The sequence below is a fragment of the Lonchura striata genome, chromosome 8 (assembly GCF_050655825.1).
Source record: "Lonchura striata isolate lonStrDom1 chromosome 8, ASM5065582v1, whole genome shotgun sequence".
NCBI lineage: Eukaryota > Metazoa > Chordata > Aves > Passeriformes > Estrildidae > Lonchura > Lonchura striata.
Window position 1 is genome coordinate 27,782,346 of NC_140710.1, and position 23,295 is coordinate 27,805,640.

At 63.4% G+C, this 23,295-nt stretch overlaps 2 protein-coding genes across 2 annotated transcripts; both read left to right on the top strand.

Annotated features, from left to right (window-relative positions):
• Positions 1–1,844: 1,844 nt before the first annotated feature.
• On the top strand, positions 1,845–5,622 carry LOC144246778 (serine/threonine-protein kinase pim-1-like). Its single transcript, XM_085586631.1, has 2 exons — positions 1,845–2,269; positions 2,661–5,622. Exons 1-2 carry the CDS (start codon positions 1,933–1,935, stop codon positions 3,098–3,100), a joined length of 777 nt encoding a protein of 258 aa, XP_085442757.1. The 5' UTR covers positions 1,845–1,932; the 3' UTR covers positions 3,101–5,622.
• Positions 5,623–7,491: 1,869 nt separating this feature from the next.
• LOC146766794 (serine/threonine-protein kinase pim-1-like) lies at positions 7,492–8,747 on the top strand. The gene is made up of 2 exons (XM_085586041.1): positions 7,492–8,216; positions 8,308–8,747. Exons 1-2 carry the CDS (start codon positions 7,580–7,582, stop codon positions 8,745–8,747), a joined length of 1,077 nt encoding a protein of 358 aa, XP_085442167.1. The 5' UTR covers positions 7,492–7,579.
• The last annotated feature ends 14,548 nt before the right edge of the window (positions 8,748–23,295 follow it).

Sequence of the window (23,295 nt, forward strand, 5' to 3'; positions counted from 1 at the left end):
AAAGAGGAGCAAGCGCCGCGGGGCCAGGCCCAGAGGCTCACGGAGGAAGCGAGGAGCCCCTGCGGCTCCCAGGCTCCCCCGGCCTCGGGCCGCTCCTGGCAAGCGGCCGCGTGCTCCCGCCAGCCCCCGGGGCAGCCCCTGCGGCTGCGGCCCCTGCCTGGCAGAGGCCCGGGAGCTGTGGAAACTGATGCTGCAGCTCTGGGATGGCAGCGGGACACGTGCGCCCTTCTACTCGGGGATGTGGCAGGCCTTGTGGAAACAACTGAAGGAGCTGCAGAAGCGAGTCCACCTGCCCTGCTGTGGCTCGGACAGCTCCTCCGGAAGCCTCCATCCCTCCCAGAGGCTGCTCCCAGCGAGATCTTCCATCCCTGGAAGATCCTCAAGGCCTGTAAGGATGGTACAGCAGGGGGGAGCCACCACCATCCATGCAGGAACCTCAGGCTGTCAGAGATCCTGCACCCTGCCAGGAGCCTCTGCTATCTCTGACAGCCTCCATCCCTCGCAGAGGCTCAGTGAGACCTGTCATGCTGTGGAAGGAGCAGAGCCCGTGGACAGGTCTCCCAGCTCCCTTGGACTCACGGATGTCAACAACATGGGCGCAATCCTGACCCTTGACGTGGCAGGGGAAAGCCCAAAAGTCCAAAAGGGAGCCCAGCCCGATGCGGGGGAGCCTGCTCAGGAGCAGCTGGCGGGGCAGCAAGAGTCCTGGAGCCAGCTGTGGTCATCCCACAGCAGCCAGGACAGCCAGGACGCTGTGCCGCTTGTGCCAGCTGGGAACAGCCCGAGCCTGGTGGTGGAGACGAGCCTCCAGAGGTTCCTCCACCTGCAGGAAGCTGCCCCAAGACAGCCCTCGAGTGCTGCCAAGGGCTTTCTAGCAGCAGGTGAGATCTCCCGAGGAGCTGCCTGAGGCTCCCCCGGGGCAATGCAGGGGCGCGGTCAGGCCAGGCCAGGGCCCCCGAGAGCAGCCGAGTCGCCGGCTGTTTGCAGTGCCTGCGATGCACGGCGTGAACAAGCCCTGTCTGCTTTGCAGCCGCTCCCGGGACTCCCCTGGGCCAAGGCTCGGGCTGCAGCCCCGGCCGTCGGCAGGAGCGGAGCCCAGCGCACGCCGCCGGGGACAGCGACGGTGCCGCCCCGGCCCGCTGCCCCGGGGCTGCCGCAGCCGCCTGTGCGCGCTGCCCCGGCCCGGCTCCGCCGCTCGCCAGCCCGGCGGCTGCAGGGCCGTGGCCGCTGCCCGGCGCGCAGCACGAAGCAGGTGAGAGCGCGGCGGCCGCGGGGGCCCGGCCCGCTTCACTCGCGGGCACTTGCGGGGGGTTCTGGGCGCCAGGCTGACGGCTTCTCTCGGCCGCAGGGCAAAGGAGGCAGCGGCAGGAGCGGTACCTGCTGGGCCCGCAGCTGGGCAGCGGCGGCTTCGGCACCGTCTTCTCGGGCATCCGCCTCTCGGACGGGAGCCCGGTGAGTGGCCGCCGCGGCCGGGCGGGGCAGGAGGGGCAGCGGCGGGGAGCGGCAGGGCTGGAGCTCAGCCCTCCTCTCTCCGTGGCTCGCAGGTGGCCATCAAACGCGTGGACCGGGAGAGCGTCCTGCAGTGGGACGAGCTGGTGAGCGAGCGGGGCCAGCGGGACAGAGCGGGGCGCGGCGGGCAGGGAGAATCCCGGGGCGGGCTCGGCGTGCGGAGCCGCAGCCCCGCGGGCCCGGGCACGGCCAACAGCGCTGCTGGGGCCGGGCAGGGGCCCCCCGAGCATCCCCCGAGTGGGGGGAAGTGCAAGCGCCTGGGAGGCTGTGCCCGGGGACCCTGGGGCATCCCGGGCAGGGCGCAGCGCAGCCCCAGGGCCGCCGCAGCAGCAGCAGCAGCAGCAGCAGCAGCACCTGCCGGAGGCGCTGATTTTCTCCTGCTCACAGCCCGACGGCACCCGCGTGCCCTTGGAGGTGGTGCTAATGGAGAAGGTGGGCTCTGGCTGCCGCAACATCATCCAGCTCCTGGACTGGTTTGAGCTGCCAGATAGCTTCATCCTGGTGCTGGAGCGTCCGGGGGCATCACGGGATCTCCTGGAGTTCCTGGAGGAGCAGGACCAGGGCTTCCTGTGCGAGGAGCAGGCGCGCTGGCTTTTCTGCCAGGTGCTGGAGGCCGTGCGGCACTGCACCGCCTGCGGCGTCCTGCACCGGGACATCAAGCCGGAGAACCTCCTCGTGGACCCGGACAGCGGCGACCTGAAGCTCATCGACTTTGGCTGCGGCACCTTCCTCCAGGAGCGGGCCTTCACGGGCTTTGCCGGTGAGCCATGGCCTGGGCCCTGCTCCCGGTGCCAGGCACTGCACAGCCCCCTTCCCTCCTGGGCCGCGGGCTGTGGCCTTCAGCCGGCCGCCCTTTGGCACGGGGCGGATGCCGAGCCCCAGGAGCCGGCCGCCGGCCCTGCCGACAGAGGGGCGGCAAAAGCGGCTCCCGGCCCCTGGGCTCAGCGGGCCCACGAGGGCCTGGGCTGCTCCGCTGGCCTTCTTGGCCTCGCGGAATGGTTTCGTGCCTTTGGCCAGCTGGCCGGGGGATGCGGGGTGGCCTCGGGGGGAAGCTGTGGCCGCAGGTGCAGCCCCTGCCTCGGCCAGGAGGCTGGCGCCGGGCTCTGGAAGGCAGCAGCCTGCGCCCGGCCAGCGCCGCCTGTCTCCCCTAGGAACGCGCGAGTACAGCCCGCCCGAGTGGATCTGGCTCGGCTGCTACCACGGCCATGCGGCCACCGTCTGGTCCCTGGGCGTGCTGCTGTACGTCATGGTCTGCGGGAGCCTCCCCTTCCAGGACGACCATGACATCGTGCTGGGCAAGCTCTCCTTCCGGCGGCAGCTCTCTCCAGGTTGGTGTCTGGCCTCACGACGGCGGGCTTTGGCAGGCGGCGGCACGCAGCCCGGCACGGCCCAGGGCGCTCGCGGCGCGGCCCGGGCCCCGCAGGTGACGGGGGCAGCTGGGCAGGAGACTCTGCCGGTGACCGGCGCTTTCTGGCTTCTCTCCCCAGAGCTCCAGCACCTGATCCAATGGTGTTTGGCCAAGCACCCCGCGGACAGGCCGGAGCTGCAGGAGATCTCGCACCACCCTTGGGTGTGGGGCCGGCGTTTTTGATGCCTTGCCGGAGCCTCTGCAGCACCCACTCACCGAGTCCCACGCAGGAGTGAGGACCCAAATAATAAAACAGCAAACACATTTTGATGTGTCAAGGCTGGTCGTTGTCAGCAACTTCATCTGAAGAGGGATATTGGTGGGGAAAAAGGAGACACAGGAGTCCTTGGGAGGCCTGAAACTTCTAACGGTGGTGGGTGGGGGGAGAGCCCAACAGGCTCCTCCTACATATCCCTATCCCTTACACAGGAGAAGCCCTGGCTAAAATCCAGGAAAAACAGTGCGGTGGCTCCAAGGATCAGAACCAGGATCTGTGTGCAGATCGTACCTCGCGGGAGGCACATGAATGGAACCAAGCAAGGCTGGGGCAGAAGGGTCAGACTTAGCAGATGAAGGGGTCCCTCCCTCTGTCCGTGACAAGGCCCAGGGCAGCCCTTTCCCGGGAAATGCACAGGGAGTGGATCCTTGAGCTGCTGCACCTTGCACTGCCCTCGCTCAGCTCGGAGCCCCCTCATTGCCGGGGGGAGCTGGTGGCACTGGGGAGTAGAGAGGGAAAGAAGCAGAACACAAGGATCTGTCCTATACCCGCATGGACCGTGATGCCAGCTTCATGGGCTGCACCAAATGGCTGCCCTGTTGGGAACACCACCAGAAACCTCCAGCAACATCCTAATTTACTGCTCCAGAAAAATGAAAATCCCAAAAATTAACTCCAAGGTGCATCATTGAATATCTCCTTGGCATCTAGAGATCTTTTTTCTGAATCCAGTCATGGATTTCCTTCAGGTCTCCTTCCCCGGGACCAGTTAAACACCAGATGGGGTTAAAACCTTCCCTGCTTCTTAATTCCTGGAGTGGCAGATGAAATGCTGCTAAAGCCGTGATCTGTAGAAGGGTGGAGTTTTCTCTGAAGGTCTGGTAGTAGTTGGGTCTGGTCTTCCTCTGGGAACCGAGCAGAGAAGAAAGCCGCTCCTCTGGGAATCCAACAAAGGGCTGCCGTGGTGTCCCAAAAAGTGCTGATTTTATGCAGGTAGGAATGCTTGGCTTGTCCATCTGGGTGGAGCATCTCGCAATGGGATGGTGCGATTTTACCAATCATGCAGTGAGTCATTCAATGGTCTATCAGCAGAAGATACCTCCCCGAAGGGAGACATTGTTCTTGGAAGAGATAAGAAAACAGCCAAACCTCCAACAGATGGCAAATAGAATACATGCTTATCTTACAAGCCAAGGACAATGGGATTCATCCCAATATGTCCCAACAGGAAGCCCCTAAATCCTCTGCCCAAGGCCCTGAAAGACAAGGAGGTCCATGCTGGCTCAGTGTTCCACAGCTCTACCTGATTTGACAGGAAGGGATTGGACTCTCCAGGAAACTCCAGCCCTGATCATCTGATCTTGATAGCGGGAAAGGCCATCATTGGCGCTACTGGGAAGTGACGGAAGGACAGTGCCAGCACCAGGACAGGGCAGCGTGAGATAACGGAGGGGAATGTAGAACAGATTATGGGACGCAGGGAATGGGGCTGCGGCCCAGCCTCATCCCTAATGGAGTGCAGCTGTAGAAGACAGGTGAACAGCACTGAAGGAAAAGAAGCACGGAATGCTGATGTTTATTGACCAACCACAAAAGAGTAAAAGGGCACACAGATATTACGCATGTGGGGGAAAAGGGTATAAACGTTTGTAGTGGGAAATAATAAAATGCAGGTGCTTGAAACCTTTCAGGGTGTCAGTCATGAGTCCGCAGTCAGGGAAATTCCTGTCTGAATGACTGTGCCACGACCATGAGGTCACCCGTCTCATGGATGATGGGAAGGCAAAGCAGGTTCTATTTCAGGGTTTTAAGCGGAGTTTTGATCCTGTCCCTCACAGAATACATCTGGAGCTGGTGTCCAGGTGTGAGACACACAGAGAAAGGGTGTGCTGGCTGAAGAATGGGCTGATGTATTGGTTTTCAATGGGATAGGATCCATTTCCTTCCCAGGGAGCGGCAAAGAGCTGGGTTTGGATTGGGGACGGGAATGTGGTAGACAGCACACAGATGGCTTGGATGTTGCTGAGCGGGGCTTGCCCTCCTCAAGGACTTTGCAGTGTCACACTGGACAATCCATGTCCCATGCTCTGCCAGCAAGGAGGTGAGACCATCAACACTCCCCTCCTCTTAAAGAAGATTCTTCCACGCACTCTGCTCCAGAGAGCTGGCAAGTGCCCATAGGGAGCCCCCTGATCCCTGCTGGGGCACTGCGGAGGGCGGGGCCGAGGCAGGGCTGTGATGGCACAAAGGGGCAGAGCGCTGGCGTGAGGCAGGGCTGTGATGTCCCAGGGCTGTGCTGGCCGCAGCACTGTGACATCGCTGCGACATCACCGCGCTGTCGCTGCATAAAAGGGGCCGGTGCCCGCAGCTGCCAGTGCAGTTGCGATGGCACGTGCTGGAGCCATGGGTGACAGCGGCGACCTGATGACTGCGCTTGTCCTGCTGCTGGCCGCCGTGGCTGTCTGGTGGGCCTTTGGCCACCGGCAACCACGCAGCCGGCGGGCACGGACAGGAAAGAGGAGCAAGCGCCGCGGGGCCAGGCCCAGAGGCTCACGGAGGAAGCGAGGAGCCCCTGCGGCTCCCAGGCTCCCCAGGCCTCGGGCCGCTCCTGGCAAGCGGCCGCGTGCTCCCGCCAGCCCCCGGGGCAGCCCCTGCGGCTGCGGCCCCTGCCTGGCAGAGGCCCGGGAGCTGTGGAAACTGATGCTGCAGCTCTGGGATGGCAGCGGGACACGTGCGCCCTTCTACTCGGGGATGTGGCAGGCCTTGTGGAAACAACTGAAGGAGCTGCAGAAGCGAGTCCACCTGCCCTGCTGTGGCTCGGACAGCTCCTCCGGAAGCCTCCATCCCTCCCAGAGGCTGCTCCCAGCGAGATCTTCCATCCCTGGAAGATCCTCAAGGCCTGTAAGGATGGTACAGCAGGGGGGAGCCACCACCATCCATGCAGGAACCTCAGGCTGTCAGAGATCCTGCACCCTGCCAGGAGCCTCTGCTATCTCTGACAGCCTCCATCCCTCGCAGAGGCTCAGTGAGACCTGTCATGCTGTGGAAGGAGCAGAGCCCGTGGACAGGTCTCCCAGCTCCCTTGGACTCACGGATGTCAACAACATGGGCGCAATCCTGACCCTTGACGTGGCAGGGGAAAGCCCAAAAGTCCAAAAGGGAGCCCAGCCCGATGCGGGGGAGCCTGCTCAGGAGCAGCTGGCGGGGCAGCAAGAGTCCTGGAGCCAGCTGTGGTCATCCCACAGCAGCCAGGACAGCCAGGACGCTGTGCCGCTTGTGCCAGCTGGGAACAGCCCGAGCCTGGTGGTGGAGACGAGCCTCCAGAGGTTCCTCCACCTGCAGGAAGCTGCCCCAAGACAGCCCTCGAGTGCCGCCAAGGGCTTTCTAGCAGCAGGTGAGATCTCCCGAGGAGCTGCCTGAGGCTCCCCCGGGGCAATGCAGGGGCGCGGTCAGGCCAGGCCAGGGCCCCCGAGAGCAGCCGAGTCGCCGGCTGTTTGCAGTGCCTGCGATGCACGGCGTGAACAAGCCCTGTCTGCTTTGCAGCCGCTCCCGGGACTCCCCTGGGCCAAGGCTCGGGCTGCAGCCCCGGCCGTCGGCAGGAGCGGAGCCCAGCGCACGCCGCCGGGGACAGCGACGGTGCCGCCCCGGCCCGCTGCCCCGGGGCTGCCGCAGCCGCCTGTGCGCGCTGCCCCGGCCCGGCTCCGCCGCTCGCCAGCCCGGCGGCTGCAGGGCCGTGGCCGCTGCCCGGCGCGCAGCACGAAGCAGGTGAGAGCGCGGCGGCCGCGGGGGCCCGGCCCGCTTCACTCGCGGGCACTTGCGGGGGGTTCTGGGCGCCAGGCTGACGGCTTCTCTCGGCCGCAGGGCAAAGGAGGCAGCGGCAGGAGCGGTACCTGCTGGGCCCGCAGCTGGGCAGCGGCGGCTTCGGCACCGTCTTCTCGGGCATCCGCCTCTCGGACGGGAGCCCGGTGAGTGGCCGCCGCGGCCGGGCGGGGCAGGAGGGGCAGCGGCGGGGAGCGGCAGGGCTGGAGCTCAGCCCTCCTCTCTCCGTGGCTCGCAGGTGGCCATCAAACGCGTGGACCGGGAGAGCGTCCTGCAGTGGGACGAGCTGGTGAGCGAGCGGGGCCAGCGGGACAGAGCGGGGCGCGGCGGGCAGGGAGAATCCCGGGGCGGGCTCGGCGTGCGGAGCCGCAGCCCCGCGGGCCCGGGCACGGCCAACAGCGCTGCTGGGGCCGGGCAGGGGCCCCCCGAGCATCCCCCGAGTGGGGGGAAGTGCAAGCGCCTGGGAGGCTGTGCCCGGGGACCCTGGGGCATCCCGGGCAGGGCGCAGCGCAGCCCCAGGGCCGCCGCAGCAGCAGCAGCAGCAGCAGCAGCAGCACCTGCCGGAGGCGCTGATTTTCTCCTGCTCACAGCCCGACGGCACCCGCGTGCCCTTGGAGGTGGTGCTAATGGAGAAGGTGGGCTCTGGCTGCCGCAACATCATCCAGCTCCTGGACTGGTTTGAGCTGCCAGATAGCTTCATCCTGGTGCTGGAGCGTCCGGGGGCATCACGGGATCTCCTGGAGTTCCTGGAGGAGCAGGACCAGGGCTTCCTGTGCGAGGAGCAGGCGCGCTGGCTTTTCTGCCAGGTGCTGGAGGCCGTGCGGCACTGCACCGCCTGCGGCGTCCTGCACCGGGACATCAAGCCGGAGAACCTCCTCGTGGACCCGGACAGCGGCGACCTGAAGCTCATCGACTTTGGCTGCGGCACCTTCCTCCAGGAGCGGGCCTTCACGGGCTTTGCCGGTGAGCCATGGCCTGGGCCCTGCTCCCGGTGCCAGGCACTGCACAGCCCCCTTCCCTCCTGGGCCGCGGGCTGTGGCCTTCAGCCGGCCGCCCTTTGGCACGGGGCGGATGCCGTGCCCCAGGAGCCGGCCGCCGGCCCTGCCGACAGAGGGGCGGCAAAAGCGGCTCCCGGCCCCTGGGCTCAGCGGGCCCACGAGGGCCTGGGCTGCTCCGCTGGCCTTCTTGGCCTCGCGGAATGGTTTCGTGCCTTTGGCCAGCTGGCCGGGGGATGCGGGGTGGCCTCGGGGGGAAGCTGTGGCCGCAGGTGCAGCCCCTGCCTCGGCCAGGAGGCTGGCGCCGGGCTCTGGAAGGCAGCAGCCTGCGCCCGGCCAGCGCCGCCTGTCTCCCCTAGGAACGCGCGAGTACAGCCCGCCCGAGTGGATCTGGCTCGGCTGCTACCACGGCCATGCGGCCACCGTCTGGTCCCTGGGCGTGCTGCTGTACGTCATGGTCTGCGGGAGCCTCCCCTTCCAGGACGACCATGACATCGTGCTGGGCAAGCTCTCCTTCCGGCGGCAGCTCTCTCCAGGTTGGTGTCTGGCCTCACGACGGCGGGCTTTGGCAGGCGGCGGCACGCAGCCCGGCACGGCCCAGGGCGCTCGCGGCGCGGCCCGGGCCCCGCAGGTGACGGGGGCAGCTGGGCAGGAGACTCTGCCGGTGACCGGCGCTTTCTGGCTTCTCTCCCCAGAGCTCCAGCACCTGATCCAATGGTGTTTGGCCAAGCACCCCGCGGACAGGCCGGAGCTGCAGGAGATCTCGCACCACCCTTGGGTGTGGGGCCGGCGTTTTTGATGCCTTGCCGGAGCCTCTGCAGCACCCACTCACCGAGTCCCACGCAGGAGTGAGGACCCGAATAATAAAACAGCAAACACATTTTGATGTGTCAAGGCTGGTCGTTGTCAGCAACTTCATCTGAAGAGGGATATTGGTGGGGAAAAAGGAGACACAGGAGTCCTTGGGAGGCCTGAAACTTCTAACGGTGGTGGGTGGGGGGAGAGCCCAACAGGCTCCTCCTACATATCCCTATCCCTTACACAGGAGAAGCCCTGGCTAAAATCCAGGAAAAACAGTGCTGTGGCTCCAAGGATCAGAACCAGGATCTGTGTGCAGATCGTACCTCGCGGGAGGCACATGAATGGAACCAAGCAAGGCTGGGGCAGAAGGGTCAGACTTAGCAGATGAAGGGGTCCCTCCCTCTGTCCGTGACAAGGCCCAGGGCAGCCCTTTCCCGGGAAATGCACAGGGAGTGGATCCTTGAGCTGCTGCACCTTGCACTGCCCTCGCTCAGCTCGGAGCCCCCTCATTGCCGGGGGGAGCTGGTGGCACTGGGGAGTAGAGAGGGAAAGAAGCAGAACACAAGGATCTGTCCTATACCCGCATGGACCGTGATGCCAGCTTCATGGGCTGCACCAAATGGCTGCCCTGTTGGGAACACCACCAGAAACCTCCAGCAACATCCTAATTTACTGCTCCAGAAAAATGAAAATCCCAAAAATTAACTCCAAGGTGCATCATTGAATATCTCCTTGGCATCTAGAGATCTTTTTTCTGAATCCAGTCATGGATTTCCTTCAGGTCTCCTTCCCCGGGACCAGTTAAACACCAGATGGGGTTAAAACCTTCCCTGCTTCTTAATTCCTGGAGTGGCAGATGAAATGCTGCTAAAGCCGTGATCTGTAGAAGGGTGGAGTTTTCTCTGAAGGTCTGGTAGTAGTTGGGTCTGGTCTTCCTCTGGGAACCGAGCAGAGAAGAAAGCCGCTCCTCTGGGAATCCAACAAAGGGCTGCCGTGGTGTCCCAAAAAGTGCTGATTTTATGCAGGTAGGAATGCTTGGCTTGTCCATCTGGGTGGAGCATCTTGCAATGGGATGGTGCGATTTTACCAATCATGCAGTGAGTCATTCAATGGTCTATCAGCAGAAGATACCTCCCCGAAGGGAGACATTGTTCTTGGAAGAGATAAGAAAACAGCCAAACCTCCAACAGATGGCAAATAGAATACATGCTTATCTTACAAGCCAAGGACAATGGGATTCATCCCAATATGTCCCAACAGGAAGCCCCTAAATCCTCTGCCCGAGGCCCTGAAAGACAAGGAGGTCCATGCTGGCTCAGTGTTCCACAGCTCTACCTGATTTGACAGGAAGGGATTGGACTCTCCAGGAAACTCCAGCCCTGATCATCTGATCTTGATAGCGGGAAAGGCCATCATTGGCGCTACTGGGAAGTGACGGAAGGACAGTGCCAGCACCAGGACAGGGCAGCGTGAGATAACGGAGGGGAATGTAGAACAGATTATGGGACGCAGGGAATGGGGCTGCGGCCCAACCTCATCCCTAATGGAGTGCAGCTGTAGAAGACAGGTGAACAGCACTGAAGGAAAAGAAGCACGGAATGCTGATGTTTATTGACCAACCACAAAAGAGTAAAAGGGCACACAGATATTACGCATGTGGGGGAAAAGGGTATAAACGTTTGTAGTGGGAAATAATAAAATGCAGGTGCTTGAAACCTTTCAGGGTGTCAGTCATGAGTCCGCAGTCAGGGAAATTCCTGTCTGAATGACTGTGCCACGACCATGAGGTCACCCGTCTCATGGATGATGGGAAGGCAAAGCAGGTTCTATTTCAGGGTTTTAAGCGGAGTTTTGATCCTGTCCCTCACAGAATACATCTGGAGCTGGTGTCCAGGTGTGAGACACACAGAGAAAGGGTGTGCTGGCTGAAGAATGGGCTGATGTATTGGTTTTCAATGGGATAGGATCCATTTCCTTCCCAGGGAGCGGCAAAGAGCTGGGTTTGGATTGGGGACGGGAATGTGGTAGACAGCACACAGATGGCTTGGATGTTGCTGAGCGGGGCTTGCCCTCCTCAAGGACTTTGCAGTGTCACACTGGACAATCCATGTCCCATGCTCCGCCAGCAAGGAGGTGAGACCATCAACACTCCCCTCCTCTTAAAGAAGATTCTTCCACGCACTCTGCTCCAGAGAGCTGGCAAGTGCCCATAGGGAGCCCCCTGATCCCTGCTGGGGCACTGCGGAGGGCGGGGCCGAGGCAGGGCTGTGATGGCACAAAGGGGCAGAGCGCTGGCGTGAGGCAGGGCTGTGATGTCCCAGGGCTGTGCTGGCCGCAGCACTGTGACATCGCTGCGACATCACCGCGCTGTCGCTGCATAAAAGGGGCCGGTGCCCGCAGCTGCCAGTGCAGTTGCGATGGCACGTGCTGGAGCCATGGGTGACAGCGGCGACCTGATGACTGCGCTTGTCCTGCTGCTGGCCGCCGTGGCTGTCTGGTGGGCCTTTGGCCACCGGCAACCACGCAGCCGGCGGGCACGGACAGGAAAGAGGAGCAAGCGCCGCGGGGCCAGGCCCAGAGGCTCACGGAGGAAGCGAGGAGCCCCTGCGGCTCCCAGGCTCCCCCGGCCTCGGGCCGCTCCTGGCAAGCGGCCGCGTGCTCCCGCCAGCCCCCGGGGCAGCCCCTGCGGCTGCGGCCCCTGCCTGGCAGAGGCCCGGGAGCTGTGGAAACTGATGCTGCAGCTCTGGGATGGCAGCGGGGCACGTGCGCCCTTCTACTCGGGGATGTGGCAGGCCTTGTGGAAACAACTGAAGGAGCTGCAGAAGCGAGTCCACCTGCCCTGCTGTGGCTCGGACAGCTCCTCCGGAAGCCTCCATCCCTCCCAGAGGCTGCTCCCAGCGAGATCTTCCATCCCTGGAAGATCCTCAAGGCCTGTAAGGATGGTACAGCAGGGGGGAGCCACCACCATCCATGCAGGAACCTCAGGCTGTCAGAGATCCTGCACCCTGCCAGGAGCCTCTGCTATCTCTGACAGCCTCCATCCCTCGCAGAGGCTCAGTGAGACCTGTCATGCTGTGGAAGGAGCAGAGCCCGTGGACAGGTCTCCCAGCTCCCTTGGACTCACGGATGTCAACAACATGGGCGCAATCCTGACCCTTGACGTGGCAGGGGAAAGCCCAAAAGTCCAAAAGGGAGCCCAGCCCGATGCGGGGGAGCCTGCTCAGGAGCAGCTGGCGGGGCAGCAAGAGTCCTGGAGCCAGCTGTGGTCATCCCACAGCAGCCAGGACAGCCAGGACGCTGTGCCGCTTGTGCCAGCGGGCAACAGCCCGAGCCTGGTGGTGGAGACGAGCCTCCAGAGGTTCCTCCACCTGCAGGAAGCTGCCCCAAGACAGCCCTCGAGTGCCGCCAAGGGCTTTCTAGCAGCAGGTGAGATCTCCTGAGGAGCTGCCTGAGGCTCCCCCGGGGCAATGCAGGGGCGCGGTCAGGCCAGGCCAGGGCCCCCGAGAGCAGCCGAGTCGCCGGCTGTTTGCAGTGCCTGCGATGCACGGCGTGAACAAGCCCTGTCTGCCTTGCAGCCGCTCCCGGGACTCCCCTGGGCCAAGGCTCGGGCTGCAGCCCCGGCCGTCGGCAGGAGCGGAGCCCAGCGCACGACGCTGGGGACAGCGACGGTGCCGCCCCGGCCCGCTGCCCCGGGGCTGCCGCAGCCGCCTGTGCGCGCTGCCCCGGCCCGGCTCCGCCGCTCGCCAGCCCGGCGGCTGCAGGGCCGTGGCCGCTGCCCGGCGCGCAGCACGAAGCAGGTGAGAGCGCGGCGGCCGCGGGGGCCCGGCCCGCTTCACTCGCGGGCACTTGCGGGGCGTTCTGGGCGCAAGGCTGATGGCTTCTCTCGGCCGCAGGGCAAAAGAGGCAGCGGCAGGAGCGGTACCTGCTGGGCCCGCAGCTGGGCAGCGGCGGCTTCGGCACCGTCTTCTCGGGCATCCGCCTCTCGGACGGGAGCCCGGTGAGTGGCCGCCGCGGCCGGGCGGGGCAGGAGGGGCAGCGGCGGGGAGCGGCAGGGCTGGAGCTCAGCCCTCCTCTCTCCGTGGCTCGCAGGTGGCCATCAAACGCGTGGCCCGGGAGAGCGTCCTGCAGTGGGACGAGCTGGTGAGCGAGCGGGGCCAGCGGGACAGAGCGGGGCGCGGCGGGCAGGGAGAATCCCGGGGCGGGCTCGGCGTGCGGAGCCGCAGCCCCGCGGGCCCGGGCACGGCCAACAGCGGTGCTGGGGCCGGGCAGGGGCCCCCCGAGCATCCCCCGAGTGGGGGGAAGTGCAAGCGCCTGGGAGGCTGTGCCCGGGGACCCTGGGGCATCCCGGGCAGGGCGCAGCGCAGCCCCAGGGCCGCCGCCGCAGCAGCAGCAGCAGCAGCAGCACCTGCCGGAGGCGCTGATTTTCTCCTGCTCACAGCCCGACGGCACCCGCGTGCCCTTGGAGGTGGTGCTAATGGAGAAGGTGGGCTCTGGCTGCCGCAACATCATCCAGCTCCTGGACTGGTTTGAGCTGCCAGATAGCTTCATCCTGGTGCTGGAGCGTCCGGGGGCATCACGGGATCTCCTGGAGTTCCTGGAGGAGCAGGACCAGGGCTTCCTGTGCGAGGAGCAGGCGCGCTGGCTTTTCTGCCAGGTGCTGGAGGCCGTGCGGCACTGCACCGCCTGCGGCGTCCTGCACCGGGACATCAAGCCGGAGAACCTCCTCGTGGACCCGGACAGCGGCGACCTGAAGCTCATCGACTTCGGCTGCGGCACCTTCCTCCAGGAGCGGGCCTTCACGGGCTTTGCCGGTGAGCCATGGCCTGGGCCCTGCTCCCGGTGCCAGGCACTGCACAGCCCCCTTCCCTCCTGGGCCGCGGGCTGTGGCCTTCAGCCGGCCGCCCTTTGGCACGGGGCGGGTGCCGTGCCCCAGGAGCCGGCCGCCGGCCCTGCCGACAGAGGGGCGGCAAAAGCGGCTCCCGGCCCCTGGGCTCAGCGGGCCCACGAGGGCCTGGGCTGCTCCGCAGGCCTTCTTGGCCTCGCGGAATGGTTTCGTGCCTTTGGCCAGCTGGCCGGGGGATGCGGGGTGGCCTCGGGGGAGAAGCTGTGGCCGCGGGTGCAGCCCCTGCCTGGGCCAGGAGGCTGGCGCCGGGCTCTGGAAGGCAGCAGCCTGCGCCCGGCCAGCGCCGCCTGTCTCCCCTAGGAACGCGTGAGTACAGTCCGCCCGAGTGGATCTGGCTCGGCTGCTACCATGGCCATGCGGCCACCGTCTGGTCCCTGGGCGTGCTGCTGTACGTCATGGTCTGCGGGAGCCTCCCCTTCCAGGACGACCATGACATCGTGCTGGGCAAGCTCTCCTTCCGGCGGCAGCTCTCTCCAGGTTGGTGTCTGGCCTCACGACGACGGACTTTAGCAGGCGGCGGCACGCAGCCCGGCACGGCCCAGGGCGCTCGCGGCGCGGCCCGGGCCCCGCAGGTGACGGGGGCAGCTGGGCAGGAGACTCTGCCGGTGACCGGCGCTTTCTGGCTTCTCTCCCCAGAGCTCCAGCACCTGATCCAATGGTGTTTGGCCAAGCACCCCGCGGACAGGCCGGAGCTGCAGGAGATCTCGCACCACCCTTGGGTGTGGGGCCGGCGTTTTTGATGCCTTGCCGGAGCCTCTGCAGCACCCACTCACCGAGTCCCACGCAGGAGTGAGGACCCAAATAATAAAACAGCAAACACATTTTGATGTGCCAAGGCTGGTCGTTGTCAGCAACTTCATCTGAAGAGGGATATTGGTGGGGAAAAAGGAGACACAGGAGTCCTTGGGAGGCCTGAAACTTCTAACGGTGGTGGGTGGGGGTAGAGCCCAACAGGCTCCTCCTACATATCCCTATCCCTTACACAGGAGAAGCCCTGGCTAAAATCCAGGAAAAACAGTGCGGTGGCTCCAAGGATCAGAACCAGGATCTGTGTGCAGATCGTACCTCGCGGGAGGCACATGAATGGAACCAAGCAAGGCTGGGGCAGAAGGGTCAGACTTAGCAGATGAAGGGGTCCCTCCCTCTGTCCGTGACAAGGCCCAGGGCAGCCCTTTCCCGGGAAGTGCACAGGGAGTGGATCCTTGAGCTGCTGCACCTTGCACTGCCCTCGCTCAGCTCGGAGCCCCCTCATTGCCGGGGGGAGCTGGTGGCACTGGGGAGTAGAGAGGGAAAGAAGCAGAACACAAGGATCTGTCCTATACCCGCATGGACCGTGATGCCAGCTTCATGGGCTGCACCAAATGGCTGCCCTGTTGGGAACACCACCAGAAACCTCCAGCAACATCCTAATTTACTGCTCCAGAAAAATGAAAATCCCAAAAATTAACTCCAAGGTGCATCATTGAATATCTCCTTGGCATCTAGAGATCTTTTTTCTGAATCCAGTCATGGATTTCCTTCAGGTCTCCTTCCCCGGGACCAGTTAAACACCAGATGGGGTTAAAACCTTCCCTGCTTCTTAATTCCTGGAGTGGCAGATGAAATGCTGCTAAAGCCGTGATCTGTAGAAGGGTGGAGTTTTCTCTGAAGGTCTGGTAGTAGTTGGGTCTGGTCTTCCTCTGGGAACCGAGCAGAGAAGAAAGCCGCTCCTCTGGGAATCCAACAAAGGGCTGCCGTGGTGTCCCAAAAAGTGCTGATTTTATGCAGGTAGGAATGCTTGGCTTGTCCATCTGGGTGGAGCATCTCGCAATGGGATGGTGCGATTTTACCAATCATGCAGTGAGTCATTCAATGGTCTATCAGCAGAAGATACCTCCCCGAAGGGAGACATTGTTCTTGGAAGAGATAAGAAAACAGCCAAACCTCCAACAGATGGCAAATAGAATACATGCTTATCTTACAAGCCAAGGACAATGGGATTCATCCCAATATGTCCCAACAGGAAGCCCCTAAATCCTCTGCCCAAGGCCCTGAAAGACAAGGAGGTCCATGCTGGCTCAGTGTTCCACAGCTCTACCTGATTTGACAGGAAGGGATTGGACTCTCCAGGAAACTCCAGCCCTGATCATCTGATCTTGATAGCGGGAAAGGCCATCATTGGCGCTACTGGGAAGTGACGGGAGGACAGTGCCAGCACCAGGACAGGGCAGCGTGAGATAACGGAGGGGAATGTAGAACAGATTATGGGACGCAGGGAATGGGGCTGCGGCCCAGCCTCATCCCTAATGGAGTGCAGCTGTAGAAGACAGGTGAACAGCACTGAAGGAAAAGAAGCACGGAATGCTGATGTTTATTGACCAACCACAAAAGAGTAAAAGGGCACACAGATATTACGCATGTGGGGGAAAAGGGTATAAACGTTTGTAGTGGGAAATAATAAAATGCAGGTGCTTGAAACCTTTCAGGGTGTCAGTCATGAGTCCGCAGTCAGGGAAATTCCTGTCTGAATGACTGTGCCACGACCATGAGGTCACCCGTCTCATGGATGATGGGAAGGCAAAGCAGGTTCTATTTCAGGATTTTAAGCGGAGTTTTGATCCTGTCCCTCACAGAATACATCTGGAGCTGGTGTCCAGGTGTGAGACACACAGAGAAAGGGTGTGCTGGCTGAAGAATGGGCTGATGTATTGGTTTTCAATGGGATAGGATCCATTTCCTTCCCAGGGAGCGGCAAAGAGCTGGGTTTGGATTGGGGACGGGAATGTGGTAGACAGCACACAGATGGCTTGGATGTTGCTGAGCGGGGCTTGCCCTCCTCAAGGACTTTGCAGTGTCACACTGGACAATCCATGTCCCATGCTCTGCCAGCAAGGAGGTGAGACCATCAACACTCCCCTCCTCTTAAAGAAGATTCTTCCACGCACTCTGCTCCAGAGAGCTGGCAAGTGCCCATAGGGAGCCCCCTGATCCCTGCTGGGGCACTGCGGAGGGCGGGGCCGAGGCAGGGCTGTGATGGCACAAAGGGGCAGAGCGCTGGCGTGAGGCAGGGCTGTGATGTCCCAGGGCTGTGCTGGCCGCAGCACTGTGACATCGCTGCGACATCACCGCGCTGTCGCTGCATAAAAGGGGCCGGTGCCCGCAGCTGCCAGTGCAGTTGCGATGGCACGTGCTGGAGCCATGGGTGACAGCGGCGACCTGATGACTGCGCTTGTCCTGCTGCTGGCCGCCGTGGCTGTCTGGTGGGCCTTTGGCCACCGGCAACCACGCAGCCGGCGGGCACGGACAGGAAAGAGGAGCAAGCGCCGCGGGGCCAGGCCCAGAGGCTCACGGAGGAAGCGAGGAGCCCCTGCGGCTCCCAGGCTCCCCCGGCCTCGGGCCGCTCCTGGCAAGCGGCCGCGTGCTCCCGCCAGCCCCCGGGGCAGCCCCTGCGGCTGCGGCCCCTGCCTGGCAGAGGCCCGGGAGCTGTGGAAACTGATGCTGCAGCTCTGGGATGGCAGCGGGACACGTGCGCCCTTCTACTCGGGGATGTGGCAGGCCTTGTGGAAACAACTGAAGGAGCTGCAGAAGCGAGTCCACCTGCCCTGCTGTGGCTCGGACAGCTCCTCCGGAAGCCTCCATCCCTCCCAGAGGCTGCTCCCAGCGAGATCTTCCATCCCTGGAAGATCCTCAAGGCCTGTAAGGATGGTACAGCAGGGGGGAGCCACCACCATCCATGCAGGAACCTCAGGCTGTCAGAGATCCTGCACCCTGCCAGGAGCCTCTGCTATCTCTGACAGCCTCCATCCCTCGCAGAGGCTCAGTGAGACCTGTCATGCTGTGGAAGGAGCAGAGCCCGTGGACAGGTCTCCCAGCTCCCTTGGACTCACGGATGTCAACAACATGGGCGCAATCCTGACCCTTGACGTGGCAGGGGAAAGCCCAAAAGTCCAAAAGGGAGCCCAGCCCGATGCGGGGGAGCCTGCTCAGGAGCAGCTGGCGGGGCAGCAAGAGTCCTGGAGCCAGCTGTGGTCATCCCACAGCAGCCAGGACAGCCAGGACGCTGTGCCGCTTGTGCCAGCGGGCAACAGCCCGAGCCTGGTGGTGGAGACGAGCCTCCAGAGGTTCCTCCACCTGCAGGAAGCTGCCCCAAGACAGCCCTCGAGTGCCGCCAAGGGCTTTCTAGCAGCAGGTGAGATCTCCTGAGGAGCTGCCTGAGGCTCCCCCGGGGCAATGCAGGGGCGCGGCCAGGCCAGGCCAGGGCCCCCGAGAGCAGCCGAGTCGCCGGCTGTTTGCAGTGCCTGCGATGGCATGGCGTGAACAAGCCCTGTCTGCCTTGCAGCCGCTCCCGGGACTCCCCTGGGCCAAGGCTCGGGCTGCAGCCCCGGCCGTCGGCAGGAGCGGAGCCCAGCGCACGACGCCGGGGACAGCGACGGTGCCGCCCCGGCCCGCTGCCCCGGGGCTGCCGCAGCCGCCTGTGCGCGCTGCCCCGGCCCGGCTCCGCCGCTCGCCAGCCCGGCGGCTGCAGGGCCGTGGCCGCTGCCCGGCGCGCAGCACGAAGCAGGTGAGAGCGCGGCGGCCGCGGGGGCCCGGCCCGCTTCACTCGCGGGCACTTGCGGGGGGTTCTGGGCGCCAGGCTGACGGCTTCTCTCGGCCGCAGGGCAAAGGAGGCAGCGGCAGGAGCGGTACCTGCTGGGCCCGCAGCTGGGCAGCGGCGGCTTCGGCACCGTCTTCTCGGGCATCCGCCTCTCGGACGGGAGCCCGGTGAGTGGCCGCCGCGGCCGGGCGGGGCAGGAGGGGCAGCGGCGGGGAGCGGCAGGGCTGGAGCTCAGCCCTCCTCTCTCCGTGGCTCGCAGGTGGCCATCAAACGCGTGGCCCGGGAGAGCGTCCTGCAGTGGGACGAGCTGGTGAGCGAGCGGGGCCAGCGGGACAGAGCGGGGCGCGGCGGGCAGGGAGAATCCCGGGGCGGGCTCGGCGTGCGGAGCCGCAGCCCCGCGGGCCCGGGCACGGCCAACAGCGGTGCTGGGGCCGGGCAGGGGCCCCCCGAGCATCCCCCGAGTGGGGGGAAGTGCAAGCGCCTGGGAGGCTGTGCCCGGGGACCCTGGGGCATCCCGGGCAGGGCGCAGCGCAGCCCCAGGGCCGCCGCAGCAGCAGCAGCAGCAGCAGCAGCACCTGCCGGAGGCGCTGATTTTCTCCTGCTCACAGCCCGACGGCACCCGCGTGCCCTTGGAGGTGGTGCTAATGGAGAAGGTGGGCTCTGGCTGCCGCAACATCATCCAGCTCCTGGACTGGTTTGAGCTGCCAGATAGCTTCATCCTGGTGCTGGAGCGTCCGGGGGCATCACGGGATCTCCTGGAGTTCCTGGAGGAGCAGGACCAGGGCTTCCTGTGCGAGGAGCAGGCGCGCTGGCTTTTCTGCCAGGTGCTGGAGGCCGTGCGGCACTGCACCGCCTGCGGCGTCCTGCACCGGGACATCAAGCCGGAGAACCTCCTCGTGGACCCGGACAGCGGCGACCTGAAGCTCATCGACTTTGGCTGCGGCACCTTCCTCCAGGAGCGGGCCTTCACGGGCTTTGCCGGTGAGCCATGGCCTGGGCCCTGCTCCCGGTGCCAGGCACTGCACAGCCCCCTTCCCTCCTGGGCCGCGGGCTGTGGCCTTCAGCCGGCCGCCCTTTGGCACGGGGCGGGTGCCGTGCCCCAGGAGCCGGCCGCCGGCCCTGCCGACAGAGGGGCGGCAAAAGCGGCTCCCGGCCCCTGGGCTCAGCGGGCCCACGAGGGCCTGGGCTGCTCCGCTGGCCTTCTTGGCCTCGCGGAATGGTTTCGTGCCTTTGGCCAGCTGGCCGGGGGATGCGGGGTGGCCTCGGGGGAGAAGCTGTGGCCGCGGGTGCAGCCCCTGCCTGGGCCAGGAGGCTGGCGCCGGGCTCTGGAAGGCAGCAGCCTGCGCCCGGCCAGCGCCGCCTGTCTCCCCTAGGAACGCGCGAGTACAGCCCGCCCGAGTGGATCTGGCTCGGCTGCTACCATGGCCATGCGGCCACCGTCTGGTCCCTGGGCGTGCTGCTGTACGTCATGGTCTGCGGGAGCCTCCCCTTCCAGGACGACCATGACATCGTGCTGGGCAAGCTCTCCTTCCGGCGGCAGCTCTCTCCAGGTTGGTGTCTGGCCTCACGACGGCGGGCTTTGGCAGGCGGCGGCACGCAGCCCGGCACGGCCCAGGGCGCTCGCGGCGCGGCCCGGGCCCCGCAGGTGACGGGGGCAGCTGGGCAGGAGACTCTGCCGGTGACCGGCGCTTTCTGGCTTCTCTCCCCAGAGCTCCAGCACCTGATCCAATGGTGTTTGGCCAAGCACCCCGCGGACAGGCCGGAGCTGCAGGAGATCTCGCACCACCCTTGGGTGTGGGGCCGGCGTTTTTGATGCCTTGCCGGAGCCTCTGCAGCACCCACTCACCGAGTCCCACGCAGGAGTGAGGACCCAAATAATAAAACAGCAAACACATTTTGATGTGCCAAGGCTGGTCGTTGTCAGCAACTTCATCTGAAGAGGGATATTGGTGGGGAAAAAGGAGACACAGGAGTCCTTGGGAGGCCTGAAACTTCTAACGGTGGTGGGTGGGGGTAGAGCCCAACAGGCTCCTCCTACATATCCCTATCCCTTACACAGGAGAAGCCCTGGCTAAAATCCAGGAAAAACAGTGCGGTGGCTCCAAGGATCAGAACCAGGATCTGTGTGCAGATCGTACCTCGCGGGAGGCACATGAATGGAACCAAGCAAGGCTGGGGCAGAAGGGTCAGACTTAGCAGATGAAGGGGTCCCTCCCTCTGTCCGTGACAAGGCCCAGGGCAGCCCTTTCCCGGGAAGTGCACAGGGAGTGGATCCTTGAGCTGCTGCACCTTGCACTGCCCTCGCTCAGCTCGGAGCCCCCTCATTGCCGGGGGGAGCTGGTGGCACTGGGGAGTAGAGAGGGAAAGAAGCAGAACACAAGGATCTGTCCTATACCCGCATGGACCGTGATGCCAGCTTCATGGGCTGCACCAAATGGCTGCCCTGTTGGGAACACCACCAGAAACCTCCAGCAACATCCTAATTTACTGCTCCAGAAAAATGAAAATCCCAAAAATTAACTCCAAGGTGCATCATTGAATATCTCCTTGGCATCTAGAGATCTTTTTTCTGAATCCAGTCATGGATTTCCTTCAGGTCTCCTTCCCCGGGACCAGTTAAACACCAGATGGGGTTAAAACCTTCCCTGCTTCTTAATTCCTGGAGTGGCAGATGAAATGCTGCTAAAGCCGTGATCTGTAGAAGGGTGGAGTTTTCTCTGAAGGTCTGGTAGTAGTTGGGTCTGGTCTTCCTCTGGGAACCGAGCAGAGAAGAAAGCCGCTCCTCTGGGAATCCAACAAAGGGCTGCCGTGGTGTCCCAAAAAGTGCTGATTTTATGCAGGTAGGAATGCTTGGCTTGTCCATCTGGGTGGAGCATCTCGCAATGGGATGGTGCGATTTTACCAATCATGCAGTGAGTCATTCAATGGTCTATCAGCAGAAGATACCTCCCCGAAGGGAGACATTGTTCTTGGAAGAGATAAGAAAACAGCCAAACCTCCAACAGATGGCAAATAGAATACATGCTTATCTTACAAGCCAAGGACAATGGGATTCATCCCAATATGTCCCAACAGGAAGCCCCTAAATCCTCTGCCCAAGGCCCTGAAAGACAAGGAGGTCCATGCTGGCTCAGTGTTCCACAGCTCTACCTGATTTGACAGGAAGGGATTGGACTCTCCAGGAAACTCCAGCCCTGATCATCTGATCTTGATAGCGGGAAAGGCCATCATTGGCGCTACTGGGAAGTGACGGGAGGACAGTGCCAGCACCAGGACAGGGCAGCGTGAGATAACGGAGGGGAATGTAGAACAGATTATGGGACGCAGGGAATGGGGCTGCGGCCCAGCCTCATCCCTAATGGAGTGCAGCTGTAGAAGACAGGTGAACAGCACTGAAGGAAAAGAAGCACGGAATGCTGATGTTTATTGACCAACCACAAAAGAGTAAAAGGGCACACAGATATTACGCATGTGGGGGAAAAGGGTATAAACGTTTGTAGTGGGAAATAATAAAATGCAGGTGCTTGAAACCTTTCAGGGTGTCAGTCATGAGTCCGCAGTCAGGGAAATTCCTGTCTGAATGACTGTGCCACGACCATGAGGTCACCCGTCTCATGGATGATGGGAAGGCAAAGCAGGTTCTATTTCAGGATTTTAAGCGGAGTTTTGATCCTGTCCCTCACAGAATACATCTGGAGCTGGTGTCCAGGTGTGAGACACACAGAGAAAGGGTGTGCTGGCTGAAGAATGGGCTGATGTATTGGTTTTCAATGGGATAGGATCCATTTCCTTCCCAGGGAGCGGCAAAGAGCTGGGTTTGGATTGGGGACGGGAATGTGGTAGACAGCACACAGATGGCTTGGATGTTGCTGAGCGGGGCTTGCCCTCCTCAAGGACTTTGCAGTGTCACACTGGACAATCCATGTCCCATGCTCTGCCAGCAAGGAGGTGAGACCATCAACACTCCCCTCCTCTTAAAGAAGATTCTTCCACGCACTCTGCTCCAGAGAGCTGGCAAGTGCCCATAGGGAGCCCCCTGATCCCTGCTGGGGCACTGCGGAGGGCGGGGCCGAGGCAGGGCTGTGATGGCACAAAGGGGCAGAGCGCTGGCGTGAGGCAGGGCTGTGATGTCCCAGGGCTGTGCTGGCCGCAGCACTGTGACATCGCTGCGACATCACCGCGCTGTCGCTGCATAAAAGGGGCCGGTGCCCGCAGCTGCCAGTGCAGTTGCGATGGCACGTGCTGGAGCCATGGGTGACAGCGGCGACCTGATGACTGCGCTTGTCCTGCTGCTGGCCGCCGTGGCTGTCTGGTGGGCCTTTGGCCACCGGCAACCACGCAGCCGGCGGGCACGGACAGGAAAGAGGAGCAAGCGCCGCGGGGCCAGGCCCAGAGGCTCACGGAGGAAGCGAGGAGCCCCTGCGGCTCCCAGGCTCCCCCGGCCTCGGGCCGCTCCTGGCAAGCGGCCGCGTGCTCCCGCCAGCCCCCGGGGCAGCCCCTGCGGCTGCGGCCCCTGCCTGGCAGAGGCCCGGGAGCTGTGGAAACTGATGCTGCAGCTCTGGGATGGCAGCGGGACACGTGCGCCCTTCTACTCGGGGATGTGGCAGGCCTTGTGGAAACAACTGAAGGAGCTGCAGAAGCGAGTCCACCTGCCCTGCTGTGGCTCGGACAGCTCCTCCGGAAGCCTCCATCCCTCCCAGAGGCTGCTCCCAGCGAGATCTTCCATCCCTGGAAGATCCTCAAGGCCTGTAAGGATGGTACAGCAGGGGGGAGCCACCACCATCCATGCAGGAACCTCAGGCTGTCAGAGATCCTGCACCCTGCCAGGAGCCTCTGCTATCTCTGACAGCCTCCATCCCTCGCAGAGGCTCAGTGAGACCTGTCATGCTGTGGAAGGAGCAGAGCCCGTGGACAGGTCTCCCAGCTCCCTTGGACTCACGGATGTCAACAACATGGGCGCAATCCTGACCCTTGACGTGGCAGGGGAAAGCCCAAAAGTCCAAAAGGGAGCCCAGCCCGATGCGGGGGAGCCTGCTCAGGAGCAGCTGGCGGGGCAGCAAGAGTCCTGGA

Coding starts and splice junctions, on each gene's coding strand:
- LOC144246778 (XM_085586631.1), top strand. CDS start 1,933: ATGGAGAAGGTGGGCTCTGGCTGCCGCAACATCATCCAGCTCCTGGAC. Junction 2,270..2,660: donor GGCCTTCACGGGCTTTGCCG/GTGAGCCATGGC, acceptor TGTCTCCCCTAG/GAACGCGCGAGTACAGCCCG.
- LOC146766794 (XM_085586041.1), top strand. CDS start 7,580: ATGGAGAAGGTGGGCTCTGGCTGCCGCAACATCATCCAGCTCCTGGAC. Junction 8,217..8,307: donor CTCGGGGGGAAGCTGTGGCC/GCAGGTGCAGCC, acceptor TGTCTCCCCTAG/GAACGCGCGAGTACAGCCCG.